The sequence below is a fragment of the Rattus norvegicus genome, chromosome 10 (assembly GCF_036323735.1).
Source record: "Rattus norvegicus strain BN/NHsdMcwi chromosome 10, GRCr8, whole genome shotgun sequence".
NCBI classification, from domain to species: Eukaryota; Metazoa; Chordata; class Mammalia; order Rodentia; family Muridae; genus Rattus; species Rattus norvegicus.
The window spans coordinates 29,861,012-29,882,045 of NC_086028.1; the positions used below are offsets into that span (position 1 = coordinate 29,861,012).

Genomic DNA, 21,034 nt, shown 5'->3' on the forward strand with positions numbered 1-21,034 from the left:
TATTTACCTCGATGAATTAGCATAGAGTACCAGCGACGTACCAGCTACACGATCAGAAGTCATCAAGAAGCATCCTCATTCACTGTGTGAGGGATGAGGTTTAGTATATTCTCAGCTCAGGAGATAGGAAGGACAGGAGCCGATCTGGTTTCCACAGGTTTCCACCTCCCTCTATACAGATGGGAACTTCCGCTCTTGTCATCCTATCCAGAGAGTGTATAACTTTGCCCTGAGCCTTCAGTCTAAGATTTAATTCAGTTAGCCACTCCCTGTCTCCTGCAGTTCCACTCTGTTACATCCTGGAGGTTCACACGTCCTCCATAATTTTTAATGACTTATTTGGGATCTCTCAACCAGATAGAAACTAGCAATCAGGCACATTTCTGAGAATATCTCATTTCTTATCAGTCAAGGATATTTTAAAGGACAAAGTTAATGAAGACCTAACTGCTGCAGACCGTTTTTACGTAAATAATACTTAAGCTGTCACTAGGCGCCTCAAAACCATCCATTTGTACTGGAAGAAACCAGCAGGAAAGACATACAGATAAACTCAAGTCAGGAACCCACACTGTTGTGAGTGAGACCCCACTGGAAGGTAATTTGTCCTCTGGCTTTGAGTCTCTCGTGCTGCCACCGTTTGCCAGCCCTGCTCAGAAGTAGTTTGATCTTGAAAGAACATCAGACTGTTTTGTACAATGATATCAGGTTTGCAGACGAACAGCTCCATGGAAGTTCTTACATGTTGTCATAGTGTCGCTGCCCTGCCTTCCCTACAGATTGATACCTTGGTTGTAGAGTGTAATGCCAGGTTACCACCAGAAACCAAAGCCCCTGGTGACAGCAGGCCTCTCTTTGCGTTGTGTGTCCCAGAGTTTAGGACAAATAAAGCAAAGCTATCCACCATTACACTGTGATACAAAATAGTCTCACTGCCCTAAAATTCTGTCCTCTCCTGACTGATTCATGCCTTCCTTCCCCCAGTCCTGGCAAGCACTGATTTTTTTTTACAGTCTCCACAGCTCTGCCTTTTGCAGAATGTCATTTAGTTGGAATCATACAGTATATAGCCTCTTCAGATTGGCTTTTCTCCCCCATTTAGTAATATGCATTTAAGATTCCTCCATGCCTTTTTGTGGTTTGACAGCTCATTTCTTTTTATCACTAAATGATATGCCATTGTATGGATTACTAGTTTGTTTATCCATTCACCCTTTGAAGGACATCTTGGTTGCTGATGTCTTATATTTAGTTGAAAAAAAATTTTTTTTGATGTGATTGCAGAGGCAGGCACTGTTGGTATAAGTAGCGGTGAGAGATTCTCCTACATTTTTTGACCAGTCTCCTTCAAATGTTACAGCATTCTGGAACAGTATTAGAGCCAGGATAGGGACCTTGACAGCATCTGCACATCTTACTCAAATTTCCCTGAATGCGCTTGCACTCATTGGTGTGGGGATATTTTTTCGGTTCTATAGAGTTTCATTGCAAATATATAAGTTCACCTGCCTACCACCACAGTCAGCACATGGGAATCTTTATACCCAAATATCTCCCCTGCTTCTCAACAGTACCCAACCTCACATTCTTTCTGGGTGTCCAAATACCCTTTATTGGTAGGATAGTGGTAATATTGGATTAGGGCCCAGCTCAGTGGCCTCATTTAATGTAATAAAAGTCCTATTTGGAAATCCCACCATTCCGAAGCAATGGAGGCTAGGGATTCAACACATAAATTTGGTAGTGGTGATGGGACATTTTAATGCCTCTTGGAACTGACGTTTTTGTTTATTCTGTCTAATTCTTTGGAGATTAAACCAGAGGTGCCAGTGTTTTTCTGCTTTTTCTTCCTGTATAGTTTTCCACAAATTATTGCTCAGTTACTTTTTCCTCCATTTGCTTCAAGTCACTGCTTTTCTTCAGTGCCTTTGTTATTGGGGTCGGGGGGATGGCTCAGTGGTTAAAGCATTTGTCCAGCAAGGCGGAGGTTGGGAGTTCAGATCCCCGGAAACCCATGTACATGTGGGGTGGTAGGCATAGTGGCATACCTGTGATGCCTGTGGGAGAAAGCAGAGACAGAGAGAATCCCAAGATCAAGCTGTCTAGTAAGAAAACCTCTATCTATGCGCTCTGGTCTTGATTAAGAGACCCTGCTCAGTAGAAAACCTAAGGATGAGTCCCAATGTCAACCTTGGGCCTCTGCGTGCACTGGAATACTTACTAAAGCAAGAACACACCTGCACACGGGTGCATGCCACATACACTTGTGAAAAAATAATACAAAAACAGAAAGAAAGAAAAAAAAAGGAAAACAGAAACACCTGGGTATTAGAGTCAGTTAATCTATTAGGGTCCATAGATTAATGCAAAAAATACAATAAGTTGAAACCCTAGGGGCAGAACCATGAACCAAACCAACCGTGCTACACATTTCCTTCTATGGAGTTACCACATGTAACTTACATAGGTAGCTTTGAAAGGCAAGGTTTTGTGATGTTTCCAAATTAATTTACCAGAGCGACTGACTTTCTATGAAGAAGAAAATATGTTTCACCAAAGATTATGAACTTACACATTGGCAGTGCTTTGATACCATGTGTGTCCTCTGGCTTTATTCCAGTTTGAGAAAGGCAGAGGGATAGGAATTTTGAGTCCTTGTATTGGTCATAATCCCTTCCTCCATGTAAGCCACTACTCCTGTTACTGCGATCATCCGCTCACCATTGAGTTTAGCAGCTTGTGTCTGTTTTTGAAAATCTGCTTGTGGGACTCAGGGTCTGCTTCATTAATCTTAGATGATGTAGTTAGGACACACAAGGTCTTTCTCGTGATAGGGAACAAAGGACAGCCTGAGAAGCGAGGACGAGTGAGAACTCTAATGGCAGAACTTTCTAGAAATCCGTCCTGGGAAGAAACATTGGAGAAACTAGACCTCCAAGCTGTCTTGTGTCGTAGACTGTTTTCTAAGCAGTGATGTTTCACTTAGTGTCAAGCTTAGAATGTAGCAGGCTAAGATGGAGACGTCTTCTAGGGAGTGAAATCATTCAATCCTATAAGAAGGACAATTTGCTAGTGTTCTCGGTTATGTCAACTCATGTTGTGAGGGCAGGTCTTTCAAACGGGGAGATCCATAGGACAGAGGGCATTATCCCTCTGTCCTCTTTTTTTAAAATAACAGTTTCCTTTGAGTCCTTTTAATGACTCTCAGGAGTCACCGTGTCAGGTCAGGTTTATCAGCCCAACACTTGTTTGGTCTTACTCGAGAAGTAAGAATGCCCCTTTCCTGCTACCCTGGGGACCAGGGACCAGGCTTGCCACTGGGATAAATTCAGCCTCACAGAATTAGCCTTAAGAATCGGAGACTGTTATAAATATCATTGGAGTGTCAGGGACTCTGGGATGTGGAAATAGTATGTTCCCTTTCAGCTGGTGGCCAAGGTTGCATCCATGAAGGAATATAGCTATTCTGTGTGCAATCCTTCCAAATTCTAAAGGGAAGGCGATGATAATAACAATTGATTCTGGGGTTTCTAGATCCTGGAAAGAGTGCACTGAGTCAGTTTCTGAGCTGCTGACAACACACCAAGAAACAAAAACCATAGCATAAATTCTCAATAAAGCTACACATAGCTGCAGACCGCCCCCCCTCCTTCTTGTTCTCTTTACAGCCTCAGAGCAAATGCCCTCATTTGGAGGGCCAGGACCCAGACAGAATCAAGACCATGCAACATAGAAACTGCATGCCTGAGGATATGGTTGTAAAAACTGGTGCCATTTTAAAAAGCCCACTGATATATATATATATATATATATATATATATATATATATATATATATATATATATGTTTAGCACTAAACCTGTATTTATTTCTATAGGTAGGACTCAACCTACAGTTTGCCTTTATGAGTAAAATGTCCCAAATGATTTTAGAGCCATTTCAGTGGCATGCTATCCAGTAGAACATTCTGGAGGGTTCAAAGTGCTATATTTGGAGTGTTCAGGTGGCTAGCAGCACCTGAAATGTGGCTACTTCCTCTCAGGAATGGACTTTTATATTTTACCTAGTGTTATTTTTAATAGTCATACTTTTGGATAGTGAAATTATTAAACTTGGAGAGCCTGGTCACAACAGAGTAAAATTATAGCAACTAATATCCCCCCTCCGGGAAGTGGGGTGAAAGGGGAAATAAAAATAAAGGAATGGCTGAATACAGAAGGAAATTAGTTTTCTATGCTTTTTTCTAAATTTGAGTTTTATTGACACAATGTGGACAGGCTGTCCCTTTGCCTGCCTCACCTGCCAGCAGCCAACTGATTCTATGTTGAGCTAGGAGGCTCCTTGCCCACCTACCATGGGTCTGTTTTCAAAGTCAGCTTCGAAGTTCCAGCTCCTCTTTTTCACCTCACAGATTAGTCACAGATTGGCTAGTGATTCTGTGGGTCAATGTCTGAAAATACTTTGTTTAAATCTTTCCCAAGCCATTTTCAAATTGGAATAAGAGGAAATTTTATTTTGGGCTTGGGAGGTTGAGCCATAAGTTTTCGAGGGGTATATTTCCTAGTTAGTTCCTAGGACAAGTAGCCCAGAGGTCATCTGTCCCCCATCGTCAGGTTATGGTTGTGTTCACTGTTAAGTGGCCCTGTTACGCAGATGGCTCTGTGGCCTCTCCTTACTAAGAAAAGGGAAATGTATGTAGTATAGTTTTCTTTCTTAACAGGCTTTGGGGTGGGTTTTTTTTGGCATTTCTTTTTATTTAATGTCAGAAGTGATATGACAGTGTTTTTTTTTTGTTTTTTTTTTTTTTTGTTTTTTTTTTTTTAAAGAGAGCAGAAGTTTGAAGTCCTAAGTGCTGGTGTCTTACAGGTGCTTGGTAAAGCGCTACTGCTTGCTCTCTCCTCTGAGGACAGACGTCTGGGGTAACCACTTTCCATTTCCTGACGCTGGAAACAGATACTGTTTGGGATTTCCTTTTATAGCTTGTTCAGCTAACGACTCCAGTGACCACTCAATTGTGGTCTCGTAGTAAATCAACATTTCTTTGAAAGACCCAGCTGTTATGTGATTTTTCAGCAAAGCCATCTCCCTCACTAAAAAGCGCTTCTGTTGTCTTAAGGATACTGTCATGGCATAGGGTCGTTTTTTTGAAAATAAATAGACCATTTTCTTTATGTGTCCCCTCAATTTCTTCTTTTAAATTAAGCCAGGATTGATGAGGGACAAACACTGGCTTCAGACCCTGTCACACCTGGTCAGCTAGTGATGAATATATAGAGCACACGCGGCCAAAGACTGCATCAATCTCTGGTGTCCCTGTGTGAGTGACTTGTTCTAGATGGAATTTTGACTGACGGAAGAGAGCACACTGGGTCCGTGGTAGCTACTGAATCATCAAGTGTGCATTTTAATAAGTTATTAAAATCAACCCTGGGAGCCATGTGTCCACAGTCTGTAGTTTATGGCCAGCTCTCAGGGAAAGAACACATTTTCCCCGGATGCTTTCGGATGAAAATGAGGGACAGTGGGGTGTTAATTGCTTAAAGTAGCCGGTACTTTGCCATTCAGCATTGAAAACTGACAGGTCTGGACCAAGGTGGCATGCTTTTTGCCCTTGCTCACCAGGCAGAGAAACCATAACATTGCCTAAGAGTCTTAGAAGCCTGTGTCCTCTTAGCCAATGCAGAGAAAAGGCTGCCCCAGAAACTAAGGTCACAGTGTGTACCAAGTTCGGTAAAGCCCTTCACCTCTTCAGAGGCTGCTGCCTCTCAAACCTGAGAACAATTAAATCGACAGTCTTTCCAAGCAAGAGGGGAGTTGAACAAAATAACTCAGGACTCTCCTGATTTTGCTCAGGAGGCTGGTCTCATTATAAGAGCAGATCTATTAGCGCTCTTGCCCTTGTCTTTCATTTCTCAAGTGAGGTGATTCTAATTAAATTAATCTGCATGTCAATCTATTGGTGATCAATCAAAGAGCCTGAGGTTTCCCCTATGCTGCTAGGTGCTTGTGGCTGACAGTGGCTGATAATGGAGGAAGAAATAAGCTAGCGGGCAAAGTTAATTAGTCAACATAATAGGTGGATTAAACAGGAGCTGGCTGATTGCTGTTCCCCCTGTCAGAGCATGAGTTGGGAGCCAAAGCTGCGATTACAGTCAATTATTATATTTGGTTGTAAGAGGTCACATGAATAAACATATCTCTGTGGGGTTCAGTTTTAATCCCCCTCCCCTTTTAATATAAGGAGATATGTAGGTCAATTCTGTTCACCGCTTTATTCAAAGTTCTCAGAGGCACACCTTTTCCTGGATCCCTGTGGCAAGCCAGACTGAGTCACCCTTAGACGTGGCCTGGGCATCTTGAGTTGGCCTTGGGGCAGTTCTAGATCCAAGACCCCTAATTAGCAAGGGTTCCTTTTTTTGAGGGGCAGGGGACATTGTTATATTAGCTCTGAGGGAAGTTTGGCTCTGGTTCACTAAACTAACATGGGACGAAAGAATACAATGCCTAAGAAACTTCAGTAAGACCCCAGGGAAAGGAAAAGCAAGAGGATCCCAGCCTCCACTGCAACCTCTCTCCTTTTTCATTTCCCTATCTCCTTAATCCTGACACGGTGGGGAGGAGGTATTCCAAAGATTTAAAAGACTTTTATTTGCATGATCTACTGTGATATCTACTTCAGTGTCTAAACTGAAGGGTAATTTAGGTGAAACACAGCCACCCTTGTGCAACATATATATATATATATATATATATATATATATATGTATATATGTATACATATATGTATATATATATATATCTGCTAATAAAGACCGCCTTGTAAAAATTATGGTTAACAGGGTACCTTTTTCTGTATAACTATAAACTATGCAATTTTACTTAAAACAGCATCAAAAGCGTTCCATGCAGAAGACCCACTCATCAGTAGCGCCTCTTGTTAGACGTGTGCGACATAAGCACCAGTTATTATGTGAAATAGCTGTGCAATTTTCTTCAGCTCCCAGCTGTTATTTATTTAACTTGTGTTTATTTCCCACAATGCTTTTATATGAAAATGTTCATTCATTTTCCCTCTCCTGTCCCCAGGTCGTGGTGTCTACCACAGTCAACGTGGATGGCCATGTCCTGGCAGTCTCTGATAACATGTTTGTCCACAATAACTCCAAACACGGGCGGAGGGCTAGGAGGCTTGACCCCTCGGAAGGTACGCCCTCTTATCTGGAACATGGTAGGCGAATCATTTTCATTGGTTGGCATTGCTATTTGTAACTGTGACTTTGTGTGATTTCTTTTCTTCCCTCCACCACAACACATTTTCTCTTGTTACAAATTTTGAGTCTCCCGTTGAACAGTGCTGATGCTTTTTTGCTCTTTGACCCTGTACAATAAGAAGCTGAGGATTTAGAGAAAGTGGCACATCTTTTTTTTTTTTCTTTTTTCTTTTTTTCGGAGCTGGGGACCGAACCCAGGGCCTTGTGCTTTCTAGGCAAGCGCTCTACCACTGAGCTAAATCCCCAACCCCAGTGGCACATCTTTTAAGCACACTTGCTTTGGTTGCATGCCTGACTGTCTATGTTGGAATGCTGGTATGTCTTTCAGTTTGGGAGGAGAGACCTGGACCATGGCCTTGTTTTGAGCTCCCTTTTGACTCCAAACTGAGTAAATCGGTAAATAGGTCAAAAACACCCATAAAACCCTTCCATTTCATATTTGTAACTATTTATTGATTTTGTTTGAAGATCGGGTTTAGAGTCAAGGGTAGATATTCGTTCTGGGTATGGTACCTAGGCCAAATGTCCTTCCTATGCCTTTAACACTCTTTGCCAACAACTCCCTCTTTCTCATCATGTGCCATAGCCTATTTTTTGTAGGTAGACTTTGGTCAGGGAGAAATCACTACTGCTGAGGATTATGGGGAGTCAGTGGTATCCGTGAGAAGACTGGAAGAAAGGAACTGTTATCTGTTTTAACGAAATCTGGGTCAGCTTGGGTGTGCGTATAAAAGCTTGCTTGAGGGTCTCGGCAATAAGCGCATCTTTCCACCCACCCAAGATTCCACTCCTCAAATGAAACTCAACCTGCTCCTCCCCCTCTTACAATTCCTCTTTAGCTAGGTCAGCAGGGTTCTTTTGAGAACATGGCCAAACAAATTATCATCCCAGAGCCTGACTTTGACTGTGGTCCATGAGAGATCCATGACATAATTCGTAAGGTAGAAAACTCCCTTTCCCTGCCAGCATCCCAATTTAATAAATACACCCCTGTCATCATTTTTGCCTACTTTTTTCTACCTGTGCTTGAGGAATGCACAAACAGTCCATTTTCATTAATTAGCTCAGTGTCATACTCTTAGAAGGTATTTTCTCCACACCCAGCTTTACAGTCTTTCAAGAGTAAACCACCATGGTTCCAAAGCAGAGGCTTTATGTTTCATTAGTGCGAAGATGGATGGAGGTTACCTTTTGCAAGAGGACATTTCAAACACCTTCCCATGATTGCATCCCGAGCTTCACTTCTGTACTTACAACTATTCTGATCCTCACTTTACAGTAATGTTGCCTCCTTAATACCCTTGGAGTCACAGAAGGCAGTGCATGACTACAGGTGCTTAGGTGAGAGGAAGAAGGAAATCTTGACAAATAATCCACAGGTGTGGTTTGGAGAGCCTGAGTCTGGGATCAAACTTGTTGCTTTGACCCTGGCTGGTGGGTTGCAATAGGAGCCTCCTGATTTGGAGACAAGCTTAACAGTCAGCTAGAGATCTGTAGGTCATGGTTTCAGAAGAAGTTCTAAACACAGCTCCCATGCCCAGCTGCCATTTCTGCCCTTAGGAAATAAGGAGGGGACTGGCAGGATGGATCAGTCAATAACGCATTTACTCTAGAGAACCTGCTCTCAACCCTCAGAACCCACGTCAGAAAGCCAACTCTGATTGCACGCTTTTGCTTACAGCTCTGGGGAAACAGAAACAGGCAGATCTCAGGGACCCACTAGACAAGCAGCCTAGTCTACCTTGGTGATTTTCAGGCAAACAAAGAGACTTTGTCTTAAAATCAAGGGGGAATGGCACCAGAGAAACTATATCTAAGCAAACACACACACACACACACACACACACACACACACCACTTATACCTGCAAATACACTTTCAAAGACGATGAAATGGCACCACACTACTTATACCTGCAACCAAGATCCCAAAGCAGAAGCCAGCAGCTAGGATGGATGCCTCCGAAGAGGTCAGCGGCACTGTTTTGCAAGGTGCTAAGGTGCTGCAGAGAAAGAAGTCTTGAAGTAGGGACTAGAAATCCCAAATTCTATTAGATGTCTCACTCTGGCCTCGGGCCAACCCTGGACAAGTGGGCAGGGTAAAGGCAGTGAAGACAGGCCCTTCTGCCCCTAGCACAACACTTCGGCCATGCTAACCACTGATGTTTCTTGATCAGAACACATCCAAGTGTTGTCTCAGCTCAACTCTCCCTCTTTAAGAATACAGAATAATGTATTAGCCGGGACATCATCTTATTTCAAGATTGAAGGGAAATGCTTTCCTCTGCTTCGTTTGCTTGTCTACAAAGAGCCTTATTCAAAATGGTGGTGACATTTTACTGCAGAGCAATGGCTGTTTCACTGAGAGGTCACTACACACTGTGTCCTTCACACTCATCAAGCCCTGACTCCACTTCCTCCAGTAGAATGAAAAGGTAGCCATGTTCAGATCCTGAGTACCGACAGTGCAGCAATGCAGAAATATGATTTTCTGCAGAGTGAATTAAGTAGCCATGCATCACCACCCACTCACGTAGACACTTCAAGCGCGCGCATAAATATCTCCTCTGCCAAGGGTGACTATCCAACTCTCTTGTTGGTACTGTGTGGGAGTGGACCTACATGCTAATTCATGTTGGTTTGGGGGATAATATTTCTATCTTTCCATCAGAAAAAATACTATTTAAAATGCCTTCTTTAAGGACCAGTCCCAATGCATGCTTCTGTCTCTCCACCCCCTCTATCCTGCTCACAGTCTGTCTTCATCTCTTGAGACCTGTAGAATCCTCATCATCCCCCATTGTGGGTCTTTTCCCCACCTCATTTACAGGTAGCCTGAATTATTTTGAGCAACACTGCACATCTCTATTTATAGCCTGTTGGTGTACCACTGGGAGGAAAGTCCCTTTTGTGGCTGATCTTTCTGCATTTCTAGAAAAGGAATCATGGTTTATGTCCATACCCAGTCTTCCCTGGATGGCCCACGCACTCGGAGCTCCAGGGCTCAGATTAATGTCTCCGGATTTCAAATATGAGGGATGACAAAGGCAGATTTATTTCCTAGAATCTTGCAGGATCCAAAGAGGCTGGAACTTGGAACACTGTAGCTCATGGTAATTGCCCCCCTCCCTCCCATTTTCCTCTCCATTCATAAATACTAAGATTTTTCTGTGGCTGGATATTTATAGGCACATTTATTGAGCTTTCTGCTTTAAGCAATGGCTTTATGGAAGATGTACAGTTGTGGAGAGAGGGAGCCTTGCAGACAACTGCTCTCAGGATTCTAATTTCTACAAAAGCATAGGTTTGGAAGCAGGGGGCCTGAATGGTGGCCACTGTCAAACATTGCTACGTACATGTCTACCTCATCTTCCGGTCCAGCCATTCAGGCACATTTGCAGGGACTGTGCATAGGAATGCTTGAGAGGGCTTCGGGAATGCTGTTATCAGTGTGGCTCCTCTCCAGCTTCAGGCTCTATTTACTTGAATTTAAGGCCAATTGTGGCATCAGTTTCTCTCTTTCTTTCCCCTGTGGCAAGATGCTGTGTCCTCACAGGGCTAGAGTGCAGGGACCCTGTCAGCTTGCATGCGCTAACACTTTATTATCTAATGATCTAATATGCAACAAGGCAGAGTGCCTGTGCTCATCATCCTGACACAGAATGCCGGCAGAAGTGACTAAATTACTTTATGTACCATTAGCGCTAGCAGCTATGGTGAACTCACCGGCAGCATTTATGCAAATGCCTGTGAATACACTCTAGTGGCTTTGTCAGGGAGCTGTCTGACAAGCAGTTTAAATGCTCATTTTTAGGATATATATATATATATGTACATATATATATATATATATATAAAATTTGGACATGCATATGTTTTTTTTTCTCTTTTGTGTCCCTTTCCTTTTGGAGACTCTTAGATGTCTTTTACTATGTGACAACTGAGGAGAGCAAAGAAGATTAGAGAACTCCCATCTGTAGGGTCTCTTCCAGGAGTGGGGTCTTCTCTGCTGGTTGTAGTCTTTACATATTGGGCTTAAAAACAAACAAAACAACAACAACCACCACCACAACAACAAGAACAAAAAGCCCCAGCTCGTATGAGCTTGGGCAACCTCTCTCTCTATTTCTAAGGAAAGAGAAAACAGTGATGATATTAATTGAGTTTTTCATAAAAGAACTTTTTTAATAGTCATGAGTTCCGATCCGAGGTCCTACTTTGCCTTGCGGCTCAAATAGAGATTGAAAACAAAAACAGAAATCAAACGTGCTTTTTAAAAATGGAAAGTGATAACTATTTAGCTTCTGTGGTCACTGGATATGAGTGAATTAAATCTCCCTTCAAAGCACTTACAGAGAGATGAGACATGAACGAACATGCCAGGATCCCAAAATGAAAGAAATCAAAATAAAAGTGAGCTTCAGTTAAACTGCATTTTGGAGAATAAAGAATGGTGACAGGCTCAATGGATCATGTCCCCAGTTGTAATTACAGCTTTATAAGGACTAAAAGAGGGTCTGACCTTTTGGTCCCCTCTCCTGGCAATATGGTGTTAGTCTTGCTCTCTAGCATGTAACCTTCTTAAAGCCTCTGGCTTCAGGCGGGACAGCTTTTGCTTCTGTTGCTCGCCTTAGGGTGTTCAGCCTCACTGTGTCCCCTGTGCCCAGCTGTATTTAAATGTGTTGTGGACATGTGGAGACAGATGATTTGAGTTTAGAGAATTTACCCCAGATTGAGAAAAACTTATGTGATATGGCCCTGGGGGTATGTAGGAGAATTCAAGTGCCCTGAAAAGTATTTCGAAAGATCCAGTTGTCTGACTGGAGATCTGGAGTCAGGCCGTCCTAACTGGCTTTAAGTAGCTGTATGGCTTATGCGAATTTCAGTTGCATATATGCCCACTTAGTTGGGCCATTTCTAGACTCCTTTGAACTCTGGACTGCAGCCAGGACAGTGGCCTTTCCGTAGGGGGTGGGGGGCTTGAAGAGTCCAGGCTTTTTACAAAGATTTACAGAGATCTCTAGATCTCTACCCAATGAATAAAATATCGGTGAAGTGGATTTCAAACCCTTTACTCACCCTAAACATCTATTGAATGACACTATACTATGTAGAGTAGCATAAAGTAGACATGGCCTTTGTCTTGATGGCATTTATTATGTAAATGGGAAAGGGAGACAGTAAACAAAATTGGCAACTAAATAATGACCCCAGAGCATAGAAGACTAGACAAAGGATTTGTTAGAGGTCAGGGAAAACTTTTAGGGATTTCTCATTTATGACCAAACTTGAGAGACTTTTACAAGGAAAAGGAACAACAATGTGTGCGAGGATGTTTGGCTTGGGTGATTTGGGTAATCAGAGAGTGGGAAAGATGCTTCTCTCAGGCAAAAGGACTAGGTCAAGCCTAGGTCTCCCTGGGGTAATTATGATATGGTATGCAGGGCCAACAGGACTTTGATGAACTCAGTGTCAATTATGTGGCCTCCTCTGGTCTCATGAAAGCCTGGGGCAAGATAGTGCAGTTGCTTATAACTCTGCTCTCCCCTGCTGGGCTTTGGAAGCTCACCAGGGAGTTGGCTGCACCTTGGAACTGGCTCCCTGATTACTTCTCAAGTCATCAGGAGTGTGAGTGTTTGATACAGACAGCCCAGCATTTTGAGAGTTCTTTTTTGTGGACAGTTTTGTTCTATTGAGTTTGCTCTCTCATACATTACCTAGAAAGAGTTTTCCGGGTGACTTCGTTGTGAAGGTGGAGACCTTTACCTTTAGAAGGAAGGGCTGTGGCATCTCTGACTTACAAGACATATATTGCTTACTAGCGCCCCTCCAAAGAAACTAAACCACCGAGTCAGTAAAAATGAAGTAGAACGGGGTTGGGGATTTAGCTCAGCGGTAGAGCGCTTGCCTAGCAAGCGCAAGGCCCTGGGTTCGGTCCCCAGCTCCGAAAAAAAAAAAAAAAGGAAAAAATGAAGTAAAACAATTGAGAAAAAAGTACCTTCTCAACTCAGTAATTTATCTAAAATCACAACAGTTGATAGAAGTGGACCTGTGATTTGATCCTACGTCTTCTGAACTGTATGAAAGTGAATGATGAGTTTTCCCCGAGTCCCTTGGTCCAAGCACACAGCTATTTCCCTTAAAAACAAGAAAACCAGGGTTAAGGAGAAAGACATTGCCCAGAGTCACATAACAGGTAACTTTTAGATCTAAGGTTCAAATTTACAAACCCACGACTCTGCTGTCTGTTGGTACTCTCTGCGTGTATGTTAAATTAATTTTCATCTCTATCCTGTGGTAATTATTTTATTTTCCTCCACATGATTTAAGGCACTTGTGTCGGTATCTTAAGTTTTCTAAAGTTAGCTCAGATCGTGCACACATATAGTACATGTGTGCAGGTCTCCAGGATGGTCAGAAGAGGGCATCAGAATCTTTGGAACGGAGGTTACAGGTAGCAATGAGCCTCCTGATGCATGCTGGGAACTGACCTGAAGTCCTTTAGAAAAGCTAGTGCCTGCTCTGAACTACAGAGCCATATCTCTGGACCTTGACCTGTTTTCTATAGCACTAGCCAGAGCACCAGGAGGTGAGTAACACCTTATTCCCCTGCCGAGATGTTCAGAGTCAGCTCTCTCTAAGCCACTTGTGGATCTTAGAGACTCTGGAATATATGAGGTAGGGAGGAGACTGTGAGAAAACCATGAGGGCACTAGACAACTTGTAAGACAGCAACTGAAGGATTAGTGAACGCCTTGCTAGGAACAATATGGAAAATTGAAGGGCTCAAAGGCTTTCTTATAAAAATTTCTTGGCCAACTGGTCAACTGTGGGAAACTTCCAGTACTTATTATTTTGTTGGCTCTAATAAATGCAGGAACCGCACTTATTTTAATAAGTTCACTCTGACGTTTTCATTTGAGGGGTGGTGGTAGGGGTCTGTTTTTGTTTTGGCCAAAACTGGCAAGACTTTTTTGAAGCTTTTTGTAGTTGTTGTTTGTTGTTCCGTACTTGATCAACCATGCATCACACTTCCAACTGGGTTCATTTGTAGAGTTCACTGTTCCAAACCAGGACCCTCCTTTGCTCTTGCTTTTCATTGGAGACTCCAGCATGTGAGAATTCAAAAGGGATCACCCAGTGGCAATATGCAGAAAAACTCTTCCATGTTCTGTTCCTAAGCCCCTGTTTATAATGTGGTGTGTAGGAACAGCATTCAGCAGTTAGGTTTGAAGTAAAGATTTAATTACGTGTTTTTTAATGCATGTGTATATGTGGGCATGCGTACATGAGTTTGGGTGCCTGAGGAGGCCAGAGCTTCAGGCTACTCTGGAGCTGTAGCCACAGGCAGCTGTGAGCTACCTGACCTGGGTGCAAAGAGCTGAACTCGGGTCCTCTGCAAGAGCTGTATGTGCTTTAAACTACCCTACTGTCTTTTCAACCTCTAATTTTGTCAGTTATACTTATGGAAATATGTTAAGCTGGAGCTCTCTACTGCTGTCATGTATGGCTTTGAGGATGAAGTAAGAATTCTCTGGCCCTTTGTCCCCTCCTCATTAAGTGGAGGTTTGGAAGTACCTGCCCTCCAAGCTCTGATGATTCTGTGAGGATGTCTCTTACTTCTTCAGGAACTACAGACACAGCTTTTGGGGGTAGCTATCCAAATGCTAAGGTGATAGTCCTTCTGCCTAGTTAGGCCCACAGCCTAGCATAGCCGAAATGACAAGCTTCCCGTTCAGTGAGAGACACTATCTCAAGGGAATATGGCAGAAAGTGACAGAGGAAAGCTACCCAATGGATGTCCTGCTTGGACGTTCCCATGCATATGTACGGGCATGCACACCTGGACACACACAAACACACACACCAAGGCCTCATTATGCAGCCCAGGCTGGCTTGAAACTCATAATACCTCATCCTCTGTCCCTGAGTTCCAGGGTTACAGGTCTATATTCTCATGTGTAACTTAAAATACCTTCAAATAGCTATATTCCTAAATAAGCTAAAATACCTTAATTCATTAGGGAAAAAATATCGCAGCTACTACTTCAAAATCATGCTCATGGACAATAGTGTTTAGGGTATGATCAACTTAGAGAAAGTATTAGATGATTTAAATAAAAACCGCAGCTCAGTAAAACCAAGTAATTGCCTACGTGGTACTGGATCGTAGCAAAATTATGGCTTAAGTTTGAAGCATGCTGTTAGGCTTTAAAGATCAAAAAAATAACAATTCATTCAATTTACTAGGAAACATGTAAGGGCCTGGGAGATGTTCATTTTTCTTTTTTCCCAATAAGCACTGTTTTTTGTTTGTTTGTTTGCTGTTTATTTGGGTTTGTTTTGTTTTGTTTTTGTTGTTGTTGTTGAAAGAAAGCCTTTTAGGTTCATTTTACCATTAAGGTAGAGGTTCTGTTCCAAAGCGATTTTAAAAATCAAAACCTCTCCTAAGCCATTGGCTCTATTTTTCTTTTTAAACAAGCAATATCCGTATGTCAGAAGGCAGAGAGGACCTGAATGGAGAGCAAGCGTCAGCCAGGGTCCACGCAGGCAGTGCATTATGATAATGTGCACGGAACCAGCTGGACACTGACTTAAGCTGACACTGTGTTGTCAAGGGCAGCATCACCCATCAATTTCTGAGATAGGATTTGAGTTCAAATGACAGAGAGAGCAGCAACTCTGTTGAGGCTGATGTGTGGGGGGAAGGGTGGGGAAGGCAGGGGTGGGGAAGGCAGGGCAGGAACCAACAAGGCTTAAAGGCAGGAAGTCCTGGTGCCTCCGGAAGCTGGTGGCTGCTACCTTCCGGTGGCTGCTACCTTCCTTCTAACTTTAACATCTGTCAGCAAGCTCCACCTGGGTCCTTGCATGATTAGAGCCTTCTTCATGGGGTGGGGATGGGATAGGATGGGGGGTATGGCTGTGTGTGTGTTACTGATACTAATTTTAACTCCCAAGAGAATGGGGTACCAGCTGCCGGAATGGAGGCCAGCTCAGCCCAGGAAACAGGAGTCCACGTGGCCTCTTATCCATGGAGGAAGCACATTGTGGGTACAGTGGCGATTGTTTGTTTTGTTTGGTTCTTGTTCTTTGGAGACAGGGTCTCCTTGAGCCTGGGCTACCGAGCCAAAACTGGCCTTGAACTCCCCGTTCCTCCCACTCCTACCTTCTAGATGCAGCAATCATGCCTGACTTTGTAAGCCTCGTTCATTCGTTAGTGCAGGCTGGACGAATCCTCAACTTTTAACTCACCCAGTTCAGTTCTTTCACCGCGCAAGCCCATCCATGATGGCTCATTTGGTTTTCATTCAGCCGTTTATCTGGTCGATGAATATTCACTGGCTCTCTGCCTACTATATTAGATAAGAGGAGGGCAGAGGTGAGCAAAGCAGGGGCAGGCATTAGCAAGAGGAGGCACACAACCACACGTATATACAGGAAATAATACTAATTAGGATGATTTAAGTGGTAATGTTGATAAGGGCTGTGAAAGAGAAATACAGACTGCTAAGAAGGCTTAATGCGAAGGGCCCAGCCAAGTCTGAGGAGTCAGGGAAACTTCACATTTTTGAATGAGTAGCAGTTAGTGAAGTAAAGAGGAAAAAAAAAATCCAGCAGAAAAGAGTATGTTCTTTGACTATTGCATTAAAATAGACCCTTAGACATTTGAGGGGAGAAAGGTGGTGTAGGTCTAAGAATCGCTTCTGAGAAGTGGACTTAGAAATTTTCTGTGTGTCAGTTTCTCTTTTTTGGTTGGACAGAAACGTCCACTGTTTCCTTTCCATTTTAAGATGAATGCTACAGCTCCTGGTCCAATATTGGGCACTATAGATTAAGCCCCTGTCTCCAGGAAAAAGATTTTACTGCTGAGAATGCTCATGGTGCATTTGGTCCAATGATTAGTGTTTTGATAGAGAAAAAAAATTTTTTTTAATGCTCTTAACAGCCAGGGGAGGGCAGTGCAGTTATAGAATCCACTCAAAAATAAGGGAAACTGAGGCCAATGGTTAAGGATTTGGGTGTGGATAAATGAAGAGTCAAGTTTGTTTCTGTACCCTTTAGACTTTCAAGTTGCTAACATGGGGGGCGTGGCTACCTTTCTTTCCCACTCCTTAGTCAATCCAGCTCTCTCTGCATAGCGGACTTCAAAAGTAGAGAGAGGCCCTTGCCACTTGAGCTGTAATGTAAAACTTGCTCCAGTTGAAACAAATTGACGACATCACTTTGAAAAGCCAGGCCTATGCTTAATCCCAAGGGTGAGTTACTTGGCTTGAGCGGTGATACACTGGAAGGCGCTTTTCTGGGTTAAGATAAAAACTCCTGGTATCACATCTCGCTATCTGGCACCTTATCTCCGGCTCCCTGGGCCAGTACTGCAACCTGAAATACTCAGTGGACAGAAATGAAACTTTATAGAAATTGGGTGATCATCACCCTTATCAGATGAATATGACACCCTCTGCAGGATTTTAGCAACACGCAAGTTGGCAGGAGAGCGACGCAGCTTTTAAGACCCTTCTGTAATGTATGTGCAGGCCAGTCATAGCAGAAACCTTGATGTGGGAAGCAGACCAGATCGGCACCAGGGCAGGAAGAGAAAATGAAACACCAAAGTAACACTCTCTAGACCATGGGCACACAAATAGGTCTACATCCACCTAACACATGTCTGATCACTAAACATGAAAGCAGAACTCTGCTACTAATAGATTCTTATCCCAATCTGTGAAATTGATCAATATTTTATACATGAACACATGCTCTTCCTCTGTGGCTGGCTTATTTAAGCAGCAAGATCCTAGCTGTTTGAAACCACATCCTTTATCTGTAGCTCTGGTCTAGAGTGACTTGGGGGACAGGGACAGGGACAGGGAGGGGTTCATAGCAGAGATGTCATCATACCAGTTTCTTCCATTGACTATAGGGCAAAGTAATGACAGTGCCATGAGATCTGCCTTTGTAAAACACGAGTGGACAGCCGCTCAGTTTGACGTTGTCTAGAAGATCATGGAGAGGAGTGTGCAAGCTCTGAAATGAAAAATCTCTTTCCCCCCTTTTCGTTTCCTCAAATCTCTTGCTCTTCCTTATAGTTCATTGGTAAACCCTGCCGCTGCCCAAGTCACTAAACCAAGAGTGCTCTTGGAGAAGCTATTGTGTGCAGCAAATGTATACACTCAGGCCTCAAGTTTGTCTACCTTTTAACTTTGGCAGTGTCCTAGAAGGCCATTGTGACTCGGTTAGTCTGCAGAACTCAATACTGACTGGGGAAAAAAACGTTGGTGAAATGCAAAATACCTTTAAGGTTTTTGTGTCAGGTTAATCGGCTTGTTAATAATGTTTTATACTTTTCTTGATATATAAAAAAAAGACTCTAATGAAGATCATCAAAGTAGATGTTCAGGTTTCAACTGAAAGTGGAAGGACACTGCTCTATGTCGTGTAAATTCCTCAGAGTGCTGGTATCACTTATATTCGAAGTACAAGTTCAGGGTGTGTTTAGCGGCCCTTGGAACTTGCAACAATAGAGATGTTTCTACACTTGGAAGCTTGACAGCATTTTCAATGTTACTCTGTTTAAGTTGGCGCCTGTGATATTATGCAAGGTTGCCATTTTTCTGAACTTGGAAATAGAAGAAGGAAATGGAGAGATTTTACTATAGTTCATATGTGGGTCTGTGTCTTAAGGGAGAAATAACTTTACTTGGAAAGCGAATAGTAACACTCTGTAAAGTTAGTAAGTATCCACCCTCTATACTGGGGACAAGGAATTACACAACTGGTATTTTACGGAACGTTGGCTGTGTTTATAGGATACTCAGATATTTCAGATAAGCAACAAAACTGAAGGGAGGCTGGGCTTCATCAATCAAAGTAGATTTTGAAAATCTCAAATGTGGATGTCTCTGAGCTGCAACTTGTTCATCTACAGAGTAGAATAATCTTCTTGAGCTTGTCTACCGATCAATGTCAATATCGATGGGAAAGCCTTCGAGCACCAACCAGTGTTCAAATCACCAGGCATTAAATGCCAAGTACCGTCATCATCCATCACTGTGCCAATGGGTGGGATTCCTGTCTGCATGAGATGTGTTGACTGGTTAGGCTGATTCTCCACACACATGTACACAGACACACATGCACACACACACACACACACACATACACACAGAGTTGTGCATAGGAGTGTGTCTACACACAGACATCAAGGTTAAGCTTGATGAGCAAGGGGGAGTGGCTCTTGAATGACCAAGGAGAGCTTGAGACTGGTCCGAGTTTTCTAGACGAGGCTAGAAACCATCAGCTTCATGCAGAAGCTGGGTCTTTCTGGTGAAGAACTGTGGAAACTTTGCTGAGGAAAAAATGCCAGGGCCATTTCACCTGCGCTTGCATTTATGCATGCCCCTTCTTCTTGAGAGGAATCATTTTCTTCTTCATCATTCTTATTCCCATCTCGCATTTATTCCCCACCCTTACTCTGAGCATCAATTAGCTCATTTATATTCACTGCAGCCCTTGTGAAGTGGGCTTTTAAAAATAACTACTACCCCCAATGAAAGCGGCAGAAGCTGGGAGTTAGGAAAAGGGATTTGCACCTAGAGGTAAAGACTGAAACTGGACTGGGAGCTGAGGAACCTTGGATCCACACGCAGTGTTGTATCTGAGCCCAGACCTACCTCTAGGGTGGGATGGGGGAAGTCAGCAATACTCAAGAGGGTGAGAACTGGCACCCATTTCATTTAGTTTTGAACACAATTATTGTGTTGTAGAAACAAATTGGAAAAGGCAAATGCATTTTTTTTCTTTCTCACAGTTCTGACAGGATAGTTCAGATCCTGAACAGTCCTGCCGGAAGTTGAATCAGTACCTCATAAAGCTTACACAGAGATGGAATTCCCACTCCTCTTCCCTCATCATGGGCAGATTAAGTTTGATGATCCACATTTCTGTCCCCGTGACGTCACAGATCATCACCACGGAAACATCTGTGCTGTAACAAACGCCGGCTTGCAGCACTGCTGGCCATGTTAGGGAGGAGAGGAAACTGGTCCAGGATGATAAGGCTCCCAGTCATGAAAGTTCACTCCACCTCTCATTTGCCTCGGCGGCTGTTCTTGTGAAGAGAAGTACAAACAGGGAGTTATTTGCAACGGCGAAAAGCAGGGCCCGTCGCTTATGAAAAGCTGGGCAAGGTTGAAAAGGCAGCTCAAGTACAAAACTGAGGTTCCTTAAAAAGTCACTATCTATGCTCTCTTGCATAATGGCAGCGGAAATTCTCCAGGGCACTTCTGCCCAACCGCTTATACAGAAGTTGTGTGAAGACGGGCTCAGGAGCTGCTGCTGGCTCTAGGAGCAAAGCAGAACCAGGATGCATGCACGTGCCTCTGCTTTACATTTATTGTTTGATGAGTCAAGGGCAGCATTAGTCACTGCAGCAAGAGACTCAGAATTAATTGCTGACTTGGGGAGGAGTCATAGGCTTGGTGCCCTGGTGGATTATGGGTAGGAATCTAGCCTCTAGTCCTATGTTGGCTTGGGCTGTGTTTTGCATAATATTTTGAATTAGCAAGAGGGTGGCATGGTAGAATGAAGGGGTGGTAAGTGAGGGTCACAAATAGGACCAGATTAAAATGACATGTGTGTTTGCAAATGTCCCAGTGAATCTCATTACTTCTTCGACTAACTTTAGTTAGAATTTTGTTGCTGACAAAAGTAAGATTATATAGAAAAAAAATCTGGATGCAAATTCTTCTTATAAATTAAAGA

General features: G+C 43.1%; 1 protein-coding gene and 1 long non-coding RNA gene across 13 annotated transcripts in view; one reads left to right on the top strand and one right to left on the bottom strand.

Moving 5' to 3' along the window:
- Ebf1 (EBF transcription factor 1) overlaps nucleotides 1-21,034 on the top strand; it is a 393,351-nt gene that overhangs the window by 263,791 nt on the left and 108,526 nt on the right. For 7 of the 11 annotated variants that reach the window (XM_006246120.5, XM_006246117.5, XM_006246118.4 and 4 more), the window contains one exon: nucleotides 7,087-7,228. In XM_006246120.5, the coding sequence (XP_006246182.1) occupies nucleotides 7,087-7,228 (142 nt within the window). The remainder of the gene's footprint in view (nucleotides 1-7,086; nucleotides 7,229-21,034) is intronic. The other 4 variants (XM_017596958.3, NM_053820.2, XM_063268302.1 and 1 more) reach the window with 1 other exon arrangement.
- Nucleotides 13,258-20,215, bottom strand: LOC120095079 (uncharacterized). 2 transcript variants are annotated; one of them, XR_005490166.2, is made up of 3 exons: nucleotides 20,136-20,215; nucleotides 16,523-16,623; nucleotides 13,258-13,408 (listed from the first exon to the last, which is right to left on the bottom strand). It is a non-coding gene; the product is annotated as an uncharacterized LOC120095079 (long non-coding RNA). The 2 variants fall into 2 exon arrangements; XR_010055333.1 differs by having other exon boundaries at nucleotides 20,150-20,210.